The sequence below is a fragment of the Pantherophis guttatus genome, chromosome 1 (assembly GCF_059756535.1).
Source record: "Pantherophis guttatus breed Tessera chromosome 1, ASM5975653v1, whole genome shotgun sequence".
NCBI classification, from domain to species: domain Eukaryota; kingdom Metazoa; phylum Chordata; class Lepidosauria; order Squamata; family Colubridae; genus Pantherophis; species Pantherophis guttatus.
In genome coordinates, this window is record NC_142063.1 from 308,815,165 (window position 1) to 308,833,340 (window position 18,176).

Sequence of the window (18,176 nt, forward strand, 5' to 3'; positions counted from 1 at the left end):
CTAATACACTCAGCTGCATTAAATACTTTTGAATTGCAAACTCAAATGCCATAATACTATGCCTAGTAATGTAAATCATCCACAAGATGTGCAATGCTTCCAAAGAAAGGCAGAGACAAATAGGGATAATCATGCAGGCTGCCATTTCTCCATTTTCAGTAATATCTTGCAGAGATTGATAAAATCAACTACCCCAGTGTGGGAAAACTGTTTACAGAAGATAATCTGAATGCAGTCTAGGAAGCACAAAAAGGCATAGTGAGATTGTCTATTCCCTTAACACTTTTTTTAAAAAAAAGCATTCTACACATTAACTACTGATTTTCTTGGCTCCTTGACTAAAATGGAAACATTCAGTTCAACCTGGGAATGTAGAATTTGTGCCTTATCTCAAATCATGCTTGCAAGAAGAGAAAAACAACTGACCAATTTATATTTTATGTACTTATCAAAGAAGGGAGTTGTCAATCTCTACATCTACACTTGATTTAAAATTTGCAGGGCGAGAACAAAGAATACTAACGGGGACGCCAAGACAATAAGAAATTGCCCACAGATGCAGCATCAGAAGGATACAAACTCAAAACAACTGGATGAGCACTAACAGCAGGAAAGTTTATGTTCCAGAACTTGGCTGCAAGGAAGCTGAGAAAAAAAGATAAATCTTACAGACAGCTTGTCTCTCCCCTATTTCCCTGTCCTTTGGAATCCCTATTTCAGTTCTGGGATAATTAGCAAGGGGAAATCAATGTACTGTATTTGCACTAATTGGAGAGGAAGAGATTACAAGACAGTAAGCAAGCACATAATGGGGAATACACACTGAAAGGAATGCTTTTATGCTTTCTTAGCTCCTGGCTGGAGGCAAAAGAAAACCTTTAGGCTGAAACTGATTAGGATCCTGCCAATTTCAGCTTCAGTGGAAGCTGGCCCAGGGTGCTAGTAACTGATCAAGGTCACTGAGCTTGTTAACAGGAAGGGAGATTCCTGTGTCTATCACCTTTAAGGAAAATGCTGTGCTGCAAACAAAAGCAGTTTAGGAGGAGACAGGTTGTTCAAGCAATCTCTTCCCTCTGCAATGGAGGAAATTCTATGAAGAGGGAAAAGCAAAAAATACAGAAAATAGGCAAACAGGCACAGGTATATTACTAGTTGGAATACAAACCTAAATATATTTTGATAATTAAATTAATTTTGCCATTTCAGTCCAGCATTTGGCAGAGTTAGACGGACGGAGCTCATTTTGATTGGAATAAATACTTTGGGAATTGTACATTCAAGTTTGTTCTCCAAGAACTCCATCTTTACTATTTTCTGGACTGCTTGATTGAAATGAGAATTGAAGACATTGTTTTATATAGTACTTTCAAAAGATGAAATAGATTATTTTTGAAAATCTGTGCAACACTCTTTCAAAGATGCCTTAACATGTTTCCTTTTTGTCTTCCTAATGCATTTAATTTCTGCTTGAAATTATTGAAGTCATGATTTTTTAAAAACTTGTTTCATTATATTAATGAATGTACACTAATAATGCACATACTTCTTCCTCCATCTAAAATGAAATAAACTGCTCGAATTGTATAGTTCCAATGTCACGAAAACTACTAAGAAACAGATTATCTTGATTAGTTAAAAACTTACTATGGAAAATTTTATTATATAACTTTGTAATTTGGGTGGATTCTGCCAGAAATCCATGGGTACTTTTAAGGCTAGCATGGTAACTGAAAACATCACAAAAGTGATTGTAGTCATAACACATCTACTATAGAAATCACATGCAACATAACATCATATAAAAATATTTAAATATTTACAAAGGATTATTACATGATTTCAAATAGCACAAAGCAATATGAAAGAGTTATGGCATTTGGTCCATTAATTTTTTTTTTAATACAAAAAGGCCAGAGAGACCAAAACAAAGTAACTTTAATCCCAAAAGCTATCCAAATATAGAAGTAATAATTGAGGCAATGAACAAAAACAATCTACTTGTTTTTGGAGAAAGGTCTTGTACATATCACATCTTTCCTCTTCACAAAATATTATTTGTCTGCTTCTAATAATAACTTTAAACTTATTTTTTTTTTAAAAAAAGATTATAAAATGAGGAAAAAAATGATTTTTGACCCTATTTTAAAATCTGCAAAAATATTTAATTTATGTGTATTTTAGCAGTCTTGTAAATACAGTTTATGATAGAATGTGCTCCAGAATACCTTGCCTGATTAATTGTTCACATTTCCAGCGTGGTAAGAAATGCTAAAGAGAAAAAAAAAAATCCATTGTCAAATCTAAGGAAATATTTATCTTTTTTATGCACCACCCAAACCCACAAGGCAACATGAAAAGTAATATGAAATTATGTAGGAATTGTCTGTATCTGTACCTTTAGATACTTAGCCTAACATCAGTCTCCAAAGCTTAGCCAATAATTGGATTTTTAAGGGGAAATCCTCAAGGAAAAAAATGAAATTTTGTGTATTTAATTCTTCGGCATTGAAAAATATGTTTTCCCTCAATTAACTTCCAGCGAGAAAATATTTAGTTCATAAAGAGAATTATATAATTTTTAGTTTAATATGCATTCATTCAAAATGAATTTTGTTGGATTTAATACAACTTCTAATTAAGTATACCTGGAACTACAATTTAAATGCTCAAGATGGTATTAGAATGAGGTGGAACAGAGGTAAGAAAAAATGGTTTCATAGATGCGCTGTGCCCCAGATTGACCAAATTCTCTCTTCTACATAACTTTTTTTCTTATTTATGGGAAATGGAAAGAATACTTTCTGATGCTGCTTAGAATATTTGTTTACTAATAGGGCAAAAATAATAATAGATCTTGTCTACTTATAAATACCTGGCTATTCTTCTTCAGCAGAATTGTTGTACCATCATCAATTTCAAATTCTCCATAATCTTTCAAACACCGAACCTAAAGGAAAAATAATGAGTAGTGCATTATTGGTAAATTAAGCATAAGCCTGTATTAAGAAGTTCTTCTGTTACATAAATTAGGCTCTTTTCTGAGCAGCATAATGAATTAAATTTAGATTGCAGTGATTATATTACATAATTTTGTATATTTTCAAGTTTGATAATGAACCAAGGTTTTCTTTTTTAAAAAAATAGTATATAATCTTCAGTTTTACTTACTTCAATGTACAAGTTTTTGGGAGGTTTAATGTCTTGTGTAAGATCAAGGCCATCTCCTCCTCCTATTGATCTCATATAGGTAGCCAACGACTTTTTATATTGGTTAAACCAAAGTATCTAAATATAAAAAGTTTAATCATGAAGTTAAGTATCACTTATATATACTGTTAAGTTAGATATCCTTCCAAACTATTAAAAGACAATACAAATAGAGTGAAGTCTGAAATCTCAGAAATTCTACTTAATAATGATTTCTAGTTTCTATAGATCATGTATTGAAAAAAAACTACATAATTGTCACTAAACTTCATCTGAGAGTAAAACTGTAAACAATGTATTCTTAGTATACCTGAGAATTAAAAGTGATTCCATCTGCCTAACTAAATAAAATCAGAATATTTTGGAGCATAAGTGTTACAATAGGTTTACACATTTCACAATGTTAGGGTTTGTTGAACTCTATTTTACTGAATAAACCATAACCAGCTATAGTTGCATATGAGGCTAAGCCATAAATTTTGGTTTATAGAACCAGTACCAGTTATTCCTAAAACTTCCATCTTCAGTGAACCGTTTCCTCAATGACCTAATATAATTGCTAAGCAGATTTTGTGAAAATTCTATATGTTTAAAGTGATGTGGTGATTTTAAATTAATATTTGTACTTAATACACTCTTCTTATATTCCTATATTTCCTATAATCTTCTGAAGCTACACACACACACACAGACACACACAGAGGGGGGGGGAGGGAGAGAGAGCTTACTTCATCCGCTGACATGTGAAATCGAACAGCATTTGGCAAGACACTACCATATTCCCACCTAAGTGCCCGGAGGCGAAGTAAGCGATCATACCTAAATATAGTAACAGTGGAAACATATTTAATTCATTACTGTACACTATTTCTAATAGGGCTATGCATCACTTTCAATTTGAAAGAAAAAGAGATGATTTGAATTGGGTAGAATGGAAAATGTAACTTATATCTGCAGTTCCTTAAATCAAATATATTTTTCCCACGGGATTCAAAGGAGCTGCAAAAAGTAGCTGCACAATCTTAGGGGGGGGGGGGAAGGGTTAGACATTTCTGCTTTAAGAAGTTGCAAACAGGTATGATATATTCTCATTCTGTTGCACTCCAAAACAGTCTTTTCTTTCAAATGCAAAGTCATTGCCCTATTTTTCATCAAAAATATTGAAATTTTAAAATTACATAAATTTATTACACAAAGATAAATTTTGTTCTAGTGTTACAAAAGTATACAGTTCATTTACTATGTAAGAAACTACAAGTAAAGTTGCACCTCTTTGAAATACCTGCAAAAGTCCTTACCTGTAGAATATGATCAATAACATTAGAACAATTAATAGTGAATGAGTGCTTTACAATTTTGTGTACACAAGCACTTCAATCATTAAATAATACTGCTGATAAATTCTAGCTAAATACATCTCCCACATACTTTCTTTATTTAAAGCTATTTACAGATAGTTCTCGATTTATGATCATAATGGAGCTCAAAATTTATGTTGCTAAGCAACACTTTTGTTAAGTTTTGCTTCATTTTATGACCTTTCTTGGCACATTTGCTAAATGAATCACTGCAATTGTTGTTAGTAGCATGGTTGTTAAATGAATCTGGTTTCCCCATTGACTTTGCATGTCAGAAGGGCACAAAGGATGATCACATGACCCCTGGGACACTGCAACCATCATAAATATGAGTCAGTTGCTAAATATCTGAATTTTGATCATATGACCATGGGGATATTGCAAGTGTCAGTGTCAAGGTGTAAGTGTGAAAAATGGTCATAAGCCACTTTTTTCAGTGCCGTTGTAACTTCAGTCACTAAATGAACTGTTGTAAATCGAGGACTACCTGTACAGCCAGATTATCAATACAGTTAAGAATCTAAAGTCTTGTACAATTCCATTAAAAATATCAATCTCAAAAGTAAAACAATCTGATCTTGGAAGAATTGAGAATTTCACAGAGGACCATTAGACACTTACAAGTATGCAACAACACATCTTCGGTTTCTCAGCAGAGAGCAATGGCGAAATTTGATTGTTGTAATCAACTCACTGTGACCTGACTTGGCTTCATTTCTGGTAATAATAGTAGAACTATATTAGCTAAATATATTTTGAACTCAAAACATACAAACATGTGATTGGTTCATGCTATTAGTTTATACTTATTATATACAGCAAGTTTCAAGTTTCATCTCAATTTTGCTATGAATTGCAAAGACTTGCAAAAGGTGTGAATAAGACTAGAAGGCAGTGTTTTCAATATTAAACAAAAATCAATTTAAAAAATCAACAAATCAGCATAACCTCAAACTGACAGGAGGGAAGTTCAACAGTAACATTAGAAAGTATTACTTCACAGAAAGAGTAGTGGAAGCTTGGAACCATCTTTAATTGGGATAAACAAATGCCCATCATCTGACAAAAATTTAAAAAATAAAAAATGCAATAAAAAACCCTCAAAGGGCAGACTTGATGGACCACTCGATCTTTTTCTGCTGTTAGTTTTCTGTTTCTAATTTAGGAAAGGATATTTTTGTACTGAAAAAAAAAAATCTATAGAAGATTGTTCCCACATTGCTCCTCTAGCATGCAATTACTGTATACTTTTTCAGGCTCTGCATTCATAAAAGCTAAACAAAAAGTATACTCTGCCTGGTTTTGTGACACACATATTTGGGGGGAAGAATCATTTATTTTGCAAAGAAAGAGGGACTTTACAAGCAGCCCAAAGCAATCTCGCCACTTTTACTCTTTTCTAAAACTCAGCGCAAAGAAAGTATATTTCTTTACCATGACATGGCATCTAGGCCATATTGTACATTTGCTAGATAAAGTGACATTGGGTATATACAAATAGTCCTTGACTTATAGCTACAATTGAGCCCAACATTTCTGTTCCTAAGCAAGACATTCGTTGAGTGAATTTTGTCCCATTTTACGATCTTCCTTACCATAGTTGTTAAGTGAATCACTGCAGTTTTTAAGTTAATAACAAGGTTATTAAGTAAATTTGGCTTCCCCATTGTCTTTGCTTATCAGAAAGTTGCAAAAGATGATCACATGACCTCAGGACACCAACTGTCATAAATATTAATCAACTGCCAAGCATCTGAATTTTGATCACGTGATCATGGGGATGCTACAATGGTTGTAAGTATGAAAAATGATCATGAGTCACTTTCTTTAGTGCCATTGTAACTTTGAATGGTCACTAAATGGACTGTTGTAAATTGAGGTCTATCTGTACTATTATCTTTCTCCAAAATGTTAGTCTGCATCAGAAGATGTAGTGAAGTTGTTTATAATGATGAGACAATACTTTTGTCATTATTAAACTAAGACAGTGATTGATTGATATGACATTGCTTTCTTTTGGGAGTTTTGTTGTTTTAATTTCCAATCAAGTTTATTTGCCTGATGTTTCCTAGTGGTTCTGTCTAACTAGGCTCAATGCTGCTAACTTCTGAGCTCAAACAAGCTGCTGCCTGCTTGGATTCTGGTAGCTATATTTAACGGCATTTCTTTTCATGCAAAATGTGAATCAGTCTTCATTTTTAAAATATTTAAACTATTTTATGTAGACAAATTATTCTTTTATTGATGAGATTGACTTACACATCAATTTGGTTCTGCTCATACAATGCTTTCATCTCTTCAAGTACTTGTCTTATCCCGTCTTCCTGGGAAAGGAAAATACCAAATACAATGGTTATTTAATTACTAACCTAATTAATTCAAGTAAAATGCTTCAGCAAATAAAAATATAACTTTTAAAATATAATTTTATTTAAAGATTTTACATAAGCCTAAAAACTACAGAAACATAAAAGGGAAATAGAAAAATAAAATATAAAGGAATAAAAGCGAAAGTGAAAGAACAAAAAAAGAGACATATTTAAAGAAGTCACTTCTGATCTTTTTTGTAACAGTTAAAAGCATAATGATTACAATCTTCCCCTTCCCAAATTATGTACCAAGGTTCTGTATTTTTCCATCTTTGTGCATACAATAACCTTGCTGCAGTTTCCATATTTAAAAACAATTATCCATGAGAATTTTCTACTTGTCTGGCCATAAATCCTAATATGAAATATTCTGGTTTCATATGAATGTTATAAAATTCTCTGCATTACTATATGTATTTGTGTCCAATATCTATTTTACAAGCCCATTAAACATCATAAAATTTCCTTTCAAGTTTTCCACATTTCTAACAGTGATTGATTGAGATATCTTATTGAAAAAATGTAGACAGAATTGGATGCACTAGCAGATGGCTGCCTTTGGACCTGGAAGAAATGTGCCCATTCTGTTTATTTTAGATGATAACTATAATATCCTTCTGGACTGTTTGTGAGAGTTGGGGATTACGGCATCATTTTGTGGTGGTTCTTCTTCAGTGTGCAGCTTCAGCTGATGAGCAGGGGAGATAAGGAGAGATTGGCTGGATAGCTACTCCCTTGTGGGATGTTACAAGGGTTAGTTCTTTCCCATTCTAATTCACCATTTACATGAAGCCATTGTAAGAGTTAATCTGGTGGTCTGGAATTCAATATCATCAATATGCTGATGATACTTGGCTTTAAACTGCTATCCTAGGTCAAACTAGTAATGCCACTGAAATTCTATTCTGGCTTCTGGAGGTTCTTAGAATTTGGACAAGAGTTTGGATTAGATATGGTTGGATAGAACAGATTGAAAGTGAATCCAAACAAACACTTACAATAGTTATCACCTGTCCATTGAGGTTATTTGTTTACCCAGCATTTATCTTGGTAGAGTGACATAAAGATTCTAGTCTGCTTCTTAAATTAAACCTAAATAATCAAATCAGCTCCTGCTAGACTAGTACAAGTAGATGGAGTCGGGGGGAGGAGAGAGGCTTTTTTCAGGTTCAGCTGGTGTGCCAGTTGTAGCCCTATCTAGTTAGTTAGTTTACTTTATTGATTAGCCCATGGGCCATATCACAGTTCCAAACACAAATTATTACTAAAATCCGATAAAAACAATCTAAAATGAAATTGGAATAAAATACAATTTAAAATGAGATTGGAATAAAATACAATAATTTAATATATGGATAAATAAAATATAAAATTATATTTCAGTGTCACCCCTACAATCTACCCCAATCAGTCCCACATATGCCGATCTCAACCAAACCATTTTGCTCAAGTACTGTACTGTATTAAATGTTGTTTTCAAATTCTGGCCGCACATAAGGTAAGTTGTTTTGATACCGGGTTCCCAATTGATCTTTCGTTTAGTACCTATCTAGAGCAGGAGAATCTTGCTGCTGCAGGACTCATATTCTCATTGCCATCCACTTAAATTAATTCAACATATTTTGTTATGTGACAGCTTTTGGAGATCATTAAGAAACTGCCATTTGGTTAGGCTGCAGTGGCCCATGTTTGCCAGTAAGCTGTACTCCTTACACAACTACCGTGGGCTGCAATGGTTGGCAGCAAGCTTCTTAGTGAATTAAAAGTGTTGCTACTAAACTATAAACCCCTACAGCTGGAGGACTGCATTATCCTTTGGAATTGACCCAACCAGTTTGTTTTATTATTGAAAAACTATTAGCAATATTTCACTTTAGGGACTGAGATTCAGTACTGTAGCTTTTCAATGGCTATGCCAATCCCTTGAAATAGCTTTCCAATGGACATCCAATCCTGATAGCCTTCCAAAAACTGCTCAAACCAGATTTCTTCAAAGGGTATTTGGGCCTTGATTCCTTCTTAGTTTAACTACAGTTTGATTTTTTAATTCAATTTAATTCTGTTTTCATTAACTTATGTATTTTTATTTTGATATCTGTCTGCTTATGTATCTTTGAGAACTGCCAAGAGTCATAATGGATTTGGTAATCTATAAATGTATAAATAAATAATAGTAAAAAAATAATATGTGCTAAAATGGCATTCTATTTGCAATATCCCAGCATCCATTTTAAATTATTAAGTATATTAAATATTTTAAAATATATTATTTTTAAGTTAGGTGGGCAGCAAACCTGGCAAGCACAAAGTGAAGGGCCAATTCTTGCTTTAAAGTTTCATAAGAACAAAAGTTCTATGTCAATTAGGGGATTGCCCCGTTGCTGTTTAGCATTATTAATATATACAATTCCAGAAGCATCCGACCTAGCTGCTGAGGAAAAGAGGAATTTAGATCAATATTTCATCTCTCAAGTGGGGCATCCATTTTTTAAATCTGGAATTTTATGGAAACAAGACTCTTAATTTGATCATAACACGAAGCAGCAACCTAGCAACTTTTTCTCAAGAATAAGAATGAAGAAGAAAATGAAGAAAAGGAGGAGGAGGAAGAGGAGGAGGAGGAAGAGAAGGATAAGGAAGAACAAAAACAACCCACACAGTCATTCAGTCATTGGGCTCCAGGTCCACCATTGGTGGGAGAGAAGGAAGGGATGCTAAAGAAAGGTGAGTTAGTGCCAGCCGCCCAGCCCTCTCAGCTTTGCTTCACTTGGACTCATAAGCTGCTTCTTGAGATTTCTTACAAAGGAAAATGTGTCTCCAACGGCTGCTGAAAACCCAGCCAAAATCTGAACCTGCCGAAGGATGATCGGTCTCTAATAATCCAACTCACGGAAGAGGCTGGGTTGGACCAGGCTACAGTATTAGATCTGGGTGTAAGATTTTGCCCTGAGAGCCTTCGGCACAAATAATGAAGCGAGGTGATTAAATACTGTAAATAAAATAAAAACCGTTGGAATACTATCAATTCAAGGCCGAGCCTCCACTGTGTGTGAAAAAAACGAATCGGTTCGCGCCTCGCCTTCACGCCAGTCGCCTCAAAGGCTGCCGCGGACTCAGCAAGTCGGACCACGGCAAGGCGTTAGACATGCGAAGCGCGCGCGCGACAAAAACTTACGTTGAAGGCAGGAAGCTGCCCATCGCTCGCGCGGTAGAGCTCTCGCACCAGTTCGGTCGCTTTCTCGCAAAACATGACAGCTACAGGAACAACCGAGAACTCGGACGGCGGGCGGGCGAGTAGTAAATCGCGCCTCGTACTGCTCGACCAATAGGAAGACTGGATTCCTTGGAAGAATGGGAAGGGGGGAAAATGTCCCGCCTTCAGCAACTACTTATTACGGAATAGGGAAAGGGACAAAACGCCGAACTTCGCAAAAAACTGAGGAACCAATGAAAGTCAGAGCGGTACTTGGAAAGATTTAGAATGCGCTCCGAATTCTTGCGATTTATGAACCCTAAGCGAACGTTTAACTATTTCCACTAAAAACATTGTTTTTCACTTCTTCTCCAATGAAAAGTTCACAGGTTGATGTATTTCAACTGTACTGATTTTTTTTTTTAACACACACTCTGGAAAGGCTAAAGTTCCAGAGCCTTTGGAATTGTACAGTATATGTTGTTGTTAGTCACAAAGTTGTGTCCGGCCCATCATGACCCCATGGACAACGTTCCTCCAGGCCTTCCTGTCCTCTATCACCCCCCGGAGTCCATTTAATCTCACGCCGACTGCTTCAGTGATTCCATCCAACCACCTCATACAGTATATATACTATGTGATAAAATAGTCCATTTTTTCTGGATAGATCTATCTAGTTACAAATATATTATCAATGACATTAAGCAGCTCTCGTGTATTTACAAGCTTTGTAGAACCATCTGGTTGGCTACAGCGAGAATAGAATGCTGTAACTAAGTAGTCCTTTAAGTTTGATCCAGCTTCTATGTTTTTGAGATGCTACAGATCTCTTCATTGTTTTTCTAACACATGTAAGGGCTTCTTACTGATATCAAAGTTACCTTTGCAAGAATATGTTCTTGGCTATTTCACACTGTTCTAAGTAAATCTGCTCGGTAGTAACTCCAACAGGATTGTTAAGTGGCTCCAGTACTGGACATGGGTGTCCCAAAGATGCTTTTTCAAGAGGCAACTGGACTTTCTTGTTTTTTCTTTGAAGACGTTGGTCTTTTTGGACATGGGTCTTTTTAGCTTTACCTGCATAAAGGATAACCTACCATCAATCCACTTTCATGGCACTGTCTTCCTTTTTAAATAAAATTTTATGTAATTTTTTCAGGTATAAATATTTTTTATTGTAGATATGTAACCTTATCTAAACATTTGACCAAATATTTTATCAGAAAATAATGCACCTCAAGCAAGATGGAAAATAGGCAGTTCTATCAGAATTCAAAGCCACATCTTGCATTTTTCAACAGGAATCTGTGAAGTTTATTCTCTCCCATGAACTATCCTTTTAAATCTTTGACTACAATCCTATGCTATGCAATTAATTCACTCCTCCCCACCTCTGCCAAATTTATGAACTGTTCAATCATAATAACACCAAACAACATGGTTTGGCAGCAAGTCTGTATGAACCAGGCCACTATGATTTCTGCAGCTAATTAGGATTAAATAAATGAATTTAATTAAAGTCATTATTGCACTAAACACATCAACTAATGTACTACATTATATGTAGTTACATTACATTATAATGTATTACATTAAGCCTTTTGTGGATGGATTCTGAGTTCCCATTATAAGCCTTTCACTTTTGTTTAATGCATTTTAATGACTATTGTAAACTCATTGTATTTTTGTCTTTCAGAAGGAATTAATATATTTTGAGAGTGTTTTTCTACTACTTGTTTTAGTATATTTGGGAATCTTTTCTTTTAACAAATGGTGAAACAACTCATATTTCATGGTGCTCAAAAAATGTAAACTATCAACTGTTTTTAGCTTTTCTTCAATTGGGGCTTAGCTGCAACAATTCCATTAAGCTCCAGTGAAGTGAAAGAAAGCAGCACTGTTCAAATGGCTCACCAAGGGTTTGACTTTCCCAAAATGATATTTAGATTGGGTGTTATAATTGTTCCTATTGTAGCTTTTAACTATATTATACAAATTATAAGCAGATTATAAAATGTTCTCAGTACTGTAATTTTTGCACTTTTATCACTTCTCCATTTTGATATCTTTTTGTATGCACCATAAGCCATGATATATTGTTTTGTAGGGAGTCCTTTCTATTAAATACAAGAGTAAAAGTACTTTTAATAACTTCCCTTGGCTATTAGGTGTAGTGACAGAGTATCCACAAAACACTGTCAGCAATTTATTGGAAATTATTAGAGGTTACAGATGATCTTTTCTTTCATGCAGCAGCAGCCTGCATCGTATGCAGCATGACCCACTTTACAATATACCACTGTGCAATGAAAAAAACAAATCTAATGGTTTATATATTTAGTGATATCCGATCCGGGCTACAAAGATCCCCACAACTACTAGAGATAGCAAGGTGATGTAAACAACTAATTTCTTGCTATCATCTACCGGTGATCCGAATTTTTGCATCCTAGACCTGCAAGCTATAAGGTTCAACAACAGACAAGAAAGTGCAAATTCTACAAAAATAAGCACACGGGTTTTCACCTGCCTTCCATATGCTGTATTTGCATAGCTGCTCGTAATTATTTTTTAGGGGAAAAGTAATCATCGTTTATCCCATCGTACCTTAAACCCCCGCCCCCAGGAGCCATCTTCGATGTGGGCAATTCAGTAACAAAGCTGAAGAAACGATCATTCGCTCCAGCTACGTTGATCCGCGACGCGTAGAAGGTCACGTGGGCCTAGTCCTTTTCTGATTGGTAGCAAGCGGGAAGCGCTGCTATCCTCTCGGTTGTCGGGTTGTTGTCGGTATAATGTAGGCGAAAGAGGCGTCGGGTTCGGGTCAGAGGCTTCTTCCCTGAGGCAGAGTGGAAGTGGCACCGCCCGTGCGTTGGCACCGCCGGCATGAGAAAGCGGAACGAGTCCGTCACCTTGGAGCATGAGCGCTTTGCCTCCTCCGCTCCGGCTTCAGCCGCCGCTGCTGCCGCCGCCGCCGCTTCGTCTTCCTCTTCTCCTTCGCTGGATAAGGGCTTCAGCTTGAGATCCAGCCCGCATTTGGCAGGCAGCGCCCGGGCTGCCGGTGACTCTGCTATGAAGCGGGCACTCGGCAGGTGAGACCCGTAGCATAACGGCCCCCACTCCCCACCCCGTTCGGCTCCTGGCAGCCGGTGGCAACCCTTTCTCTGCCGTCCTTGCACCCGCGGTCCTCGCAAGCTCGACCTCGGTCTTGTCTCCTTGGCAACGGGCAGACAATCCGTTCGGCTTTACCGCCGCTGGCCGGCCGCCTCTTCCCTTCTTGGGGCTTTGCTGTTTGCGGCGGGTTGGCCCCGGCGTAGCCCCCCGTTTGCAATTTGCGGAGCAATGCCCTTGGCGTTCTCCTTTCGTCCCTCCGCCTTTCGGGGCTGGCCGTGCAGGTTCGCGGTAGGCTGGATTGGGGGGGGGGGCGGGGGCGGGCGCGGGCGCGGGCGACTGCAGCCCGAGGAGGGTCGGCGAGAAGGAACCGAAAACGCCGCGGCCCTCCGTGGAGTTTGGGTTTTTTTTTTTACTCCAGAGCATTCCCTGCTCTTTAGTGCTGCATTCGGTTTACAGGCTGCGACTGCAGCAGGTCAAGGAGGCGATACTGTACCGTGTATCGGGTTTTATAGCCAGCCAGGCGCTGTATTTTGCCACTGGGCCAGATAAAGTGGCTGGGATGGAGCATATGGGAAAGCTTCAGCCTAAGGAAAAGAAAGAGCAGAACAGTCTCAATAGATAATCGGTCGAGTTTGTCTTTAGTTTATAGCGTGGGATTGAAAGAAATATGTATCTACTTCCATATCGGTTTACTTCACTTTTGAGATGAAATAACTCCTGAAGCTTTCGCGATTGGGCTTAGATATCAGAGAAAGAATTAAAAATAATTGGAAGGCATATAAAAACATAAACTACCGGTATCTGTTTTTAACCCTTTTGTGTGTCTGTCAACATCTGTGTCTTTCATTAAATTTCTTAAAACCTCATCTTTGTTAAATTTATAACCCACCTTTCCTTCCTGAGCTCAGAGTGGCATACACAGCGGAGCTTTCTCCTATGATTTTTTGCAAATCACACCAGTACACAGCTGTTTGAAAGCAAACACACATCCCCCTGTTTTAAAAACACTTAGGATGTTTATTTTTCCATCTTCCACAAACATGAAAAAACATGTTCCTCAGAATCTCTGCTCCTTTTTCTCCTTTGGGTGATACAGCTGGGTATGTGTTCCTCCCATTCTTGGATACAGTCCCAAAGGTCTGGATACAGAATTGGCACTGAATTGTTTTTTTAATATATTTTTCTGTAACAAAAATGAGGAAATTAATTGGATTAGGTAACAGCGCTCCGAGTTGCTTGATAGTGAGATGGGCATAGTATAAATTTAATAAATAAAACATTTAATTCATTTAATTTTAATTAGGTTTAAACCATTTTTTCTTGGTGCCATATTTTGTTTTTGTCCTATCACCTATTTTTTTTCGTTTGTGAATCTAAGCAATCCTTTAATAGGCAAGAAAAGGTACATAGTCCTGATGTGGAATGCCAGCTTTAAAACGTTTGCTACTTGATGTTATAATTAGTTATCTTTGTTAGAGAAAATTTGAATCTGTGTTTTTCAGAGTTAAGGAATGAAGGTTCTCTATGTCAGAATAATATGGAACCTTAGTATAATCCTACGAATGTGTACAGGTAGTTCTCAATTTATGACCACAATTGAGCCCAACATTTCTGTTGCTAAACAAGTCAGTTAAGTGAGTTTTGCCCCATTTTACAACCTTTTCCTGCCTCAGTTGTATCACTGCCGTTATTAAGTTAGTAATATTATTGTTAAGTGAATCTGGCTTCCCCATTGACTTTGTTTGTCAAAAGTTCACAAAAAGTGATCGATCATATGACCCCAGGATACTGCAACCATCATAAATACATGCCAGTTGATCATATGACCATGGGTATGCTGCAATGGTCATAAGTGCAAAAAAGGTCATGTCACTCTTTTCAGCGCTGTTTGTCACTAAGTGAATTGGTTTTAGTTTGAGGACTATATTTTAAAGTATACTTTGTTAAACTGAGTGGAACTTTCAACTATTTCTGCATAGTTAAGCAAAGGAACCAGGGCCGGATTTTCCTATAGGCTAACTAGGCTTCAGCCTAGGGCCTCAAAATCAAGAGGAGCCTACATTCAAATTGTTAGCAAAATTAAAATTACACTTTCACTATAGGTGAAAGGGCCTCATAAATGGAATAGCCTAGGGCCTCTTTTCATCTAAATCTGGCCCTGAAAGGAACATTTGGTTTATGAAAAGAAAGTAGTATGTTTCATACTTGACATTCCTATTATTGAGGTATCAGAAAACAAATGATTAGTAACTCTTCATTAATACAGGAGACACCCAGAAAGATGAGTATTTTTCAATGTTAGGGAATATTGACAGTTCTGAGAATTGTGGTTGGCCAACCATGTATCCTGTTGTATTAGATCTATTATTACAACATAATATTAGTAAAGATCTTTTTTGGTTTTACCTTTTACCCTGTTAGAAGCTAATTTTTCTTCTGATAACCTTTGATCACCTTCTGAGCCAGATGATTCAATTGTCAATAAGTAACTACAGATGTAAAAATGGTTGTTACCATTGTTCTGCAGACACAGTATCTGCAGTATCTTAATGGTGAATAATAATTTTAAAATTGTGTGTAGTGTTGTAAAACTATCAGATCATGCAAGATCTAAATTTAAAAAATACTGCGAGATTTGGAAAAATTGAGATTATCATCCATTTTTAAAGAATTGAAATTTTATGAAGTCCAGCATTTAAAAATAGCATGAATCCTAAAGGTTTGTCTTTTTTTTTCAACCTGTGTTCTGCATCTTCAGATCCTTTCTTTTTAATATTGATCCAATCATAGGATATCATAGGTTCACTTTTTAACAAATTAACATGAATAAAGAATTCATAACTATATGCCACAATATAATCAATGTTTACGTGGAAATAAGCCCTACTCAACTCACTGAAACTTATTTATATTTAAAATTATATTTATTTTGTTTCTAATTTTATTTAGGTTTTGTCTATGATTGTTGAAATCTTCATTCTTATTTCGTATTCTGTTTTAAAGGCTACATAAAATAGAGGTCTTTGGGTTGCTAAGATGAGCCAAAGTAAATAAATCTAACACTAATCTCTGTGGCTATATTCTTTCCATCTCAAAGGAATAATAGTTGTAACCATCACTGGGAGTAATTATTCATTGTTTATACAAATAATTTTAAATAGAACAAGTGTTATAGCTTAGTAGTAGGCACATCTTAATCTATGTACAAGTTCAATTCCATGGTAAACTCCTGGTTTTAAAAAAAGAACCAAAATCTCTCATACCTAACTGAATCTCTAGAGAGCCTATTTTAATCTCAGTAAGTACTATGAAGGCTGATATTCAACTGCACTGATTCAAAGCACAGCAGAATTCCTTTGTGTTGTTTTGGGAATTTCAGTTCAGGTTCTCTTTGCTGTCCAAAGTATTCTTGGACTTTAGGATTATACACACTACTACAGCAAGGAAGCAGTCATATTTTTTCATAGAAGCTATTTTACCATCTCCTCACAAACTTTTATTCAAGGACCTCTTACCCTACCCCTTATAGTCAAAATCTTTTTGAGGAAAATGGAACCCGGCTCCTGATGGATGAAGACATGTACCTTGTGATTCACTAAATATTTCCCTGACACTAGCAGAGAAGTTTATGTATACTTATACATCTTCTGTTACATTTAAGGGGTGTAGTAGATCCCTTTATCTTTATTATTTGCTTCCAGAACCAGAAGCTGTACCTTTCCTATCTTATTTTTGTAGATTCTTTGGGAAAATTATCCTTTGAAATATCTAATGCTTAAGGTTATTTCTTGATGCTGAGAAATTTTACAGTTATGTTGTCCTGTTTTAAGTTTCTAACCATCTATAAGCTACTGAGAGGGTGATAAGTTTGGAGCAGTATGTAAGCTTGGTAAAAAAGCAAATATAAACATCCTTAAAGGAATGATGAACATTGACATGAAAATACATTAATAGTCCTATAGGAGAAAGAAGTACACACTATACCGTATGTAAAGTTAATGAAAATAGGTTCATATTTTGTCATTATTGTGGCACTCCCAATTTAGGCAGGAATCTGTTGGTAAGCCATAAAGAAAATAGTTATTTGATGCTTAATACGTGTAATTATTATATGGAAGAGAATCTTGTCTCTATTCTTTTCTTTTTAATGTGGCTGAAGAGGAGTATAATGTTATAAAAGATCTTTATTCATCTCCCCTTTCAGTTTTCCAAGATTCTGTATTTTTTTAAAATTGTCCCATGTTACATAGTTGCTACTTAAAACTCTGCCTGTTCTTCTTAATATTACTACTAATTACTTCCTTAAATTTAAGAATAAGCATAAATTTGGTGATCATTTTTATGTTGCAAAGACCTCTAGGCAAAGAAGTGTTAAAGTTAGCTCCTCTTCTATATAGATACGTGTAACATTTCTGGAGTGATTTATACAGCTAAATTAGGTGATCTTTCAGGTCCCATATTTTCTGTTTTTGAACAGATTGTTGTTGTTGATTGTGGATCTGTTTGGCACAAGGCAAGGTCTCTGTTAAATTATTTCCTTGTACGTTTAATGTGAAATCTAAATTAGGGCTGATAATGAACCTAAATCTATTAATTAAGGGCTCTCAAGATGGGAGTTGCATCTAATTTAGAAGGGGTGATATTTTAAAATCAATGTTCAGGTACATAATGTACATCACGTACATTATGAGAACATCAAAACTCATTCCTGCTTTCCTAGATAAGCTATAGCATGCTTGTATAGGCCGAACAGTAAGCCATGCTTGTATAATCCAAGCAGTGGGCATGTTTTGAAAGATGGCATCTAAAACTAGCTGTCTTTTAAAATAATTTGCCATTCATAGCAGCAAAAGCTAATTGTCATGGTATTCAAAGTTTGAAAATCTCCACAATGATTAGATCCTTGGAGTCTCAAGATCTACAATATGTTAGAGA

General features: G+C 35.9%; 2 protein-coding genes across 4 annotated transcripts in view; one reads left to right on the forward strand and one right to left on the reverse strand.

Moving 5' to 3' along the window:
• Positions 1-1,624: 1,624 nt before the first annotated feature.
• Positions 1,625-12,785, reverse strand: GINS1 (GINS complex subunit 1). 2 transcript variants are annotated; one of them, XM_034427461.3, is made up of 8 exons: positions 12,735-12,785; positions 10,110-11,204; positions 6,825-6,889; positions 5,187-5,282; positions 3,936-4,026; positions 3,169-3,285; positions 2,873-2,947; positions 1,625-2,268 (listed from the first exon to the last, which is right to left on the reverse strand). In XM_034427461.3, exons 2-8 carry the CDS (start codon positions 10,182-10,184, stop codon positions 2,200-2,202), a joined length of 588 nt encoding a protein of 195 aa, XP_034283352.1. In that variant the 5' UTR covers positions 10,185-11,204; positions 12,735-12,785; the 3' UTR covers positions 1,625-2,199. The 2 variants fall into 2 exon arrangements, with proteins under 2 accessions (XP_034283352.1, XP_034283354.1); XM_034427463.3 differs by having other exon boundaries at positions 11,009-11,204; positions 12,735-12,768.
• Positions 12,786-12,802: 17 nt separating this feature from the next.
• ABHD12 (abhydrolase domain containing 12, lysophospholipase) overlaps positions 12,803-18,176 on the forward strand; it is a 30,175-nt gene continuing 24,801 nt past the window's right edge. For both annotated transcript variants that reach the window (XM_034427460.3, XM_060692561.2), the window contains exon 1: positions 12,803-13,219. In XM_034427460.3, coding sequence (XP_034283351.2) covers positions 13,014-13,219 — 206 coding nt within the window. In that variant the 5' untranslated portion in view covers positions 12,803-13,013. The remainder of the gene's footprint in view (positions 13,220-18,176) is intronic.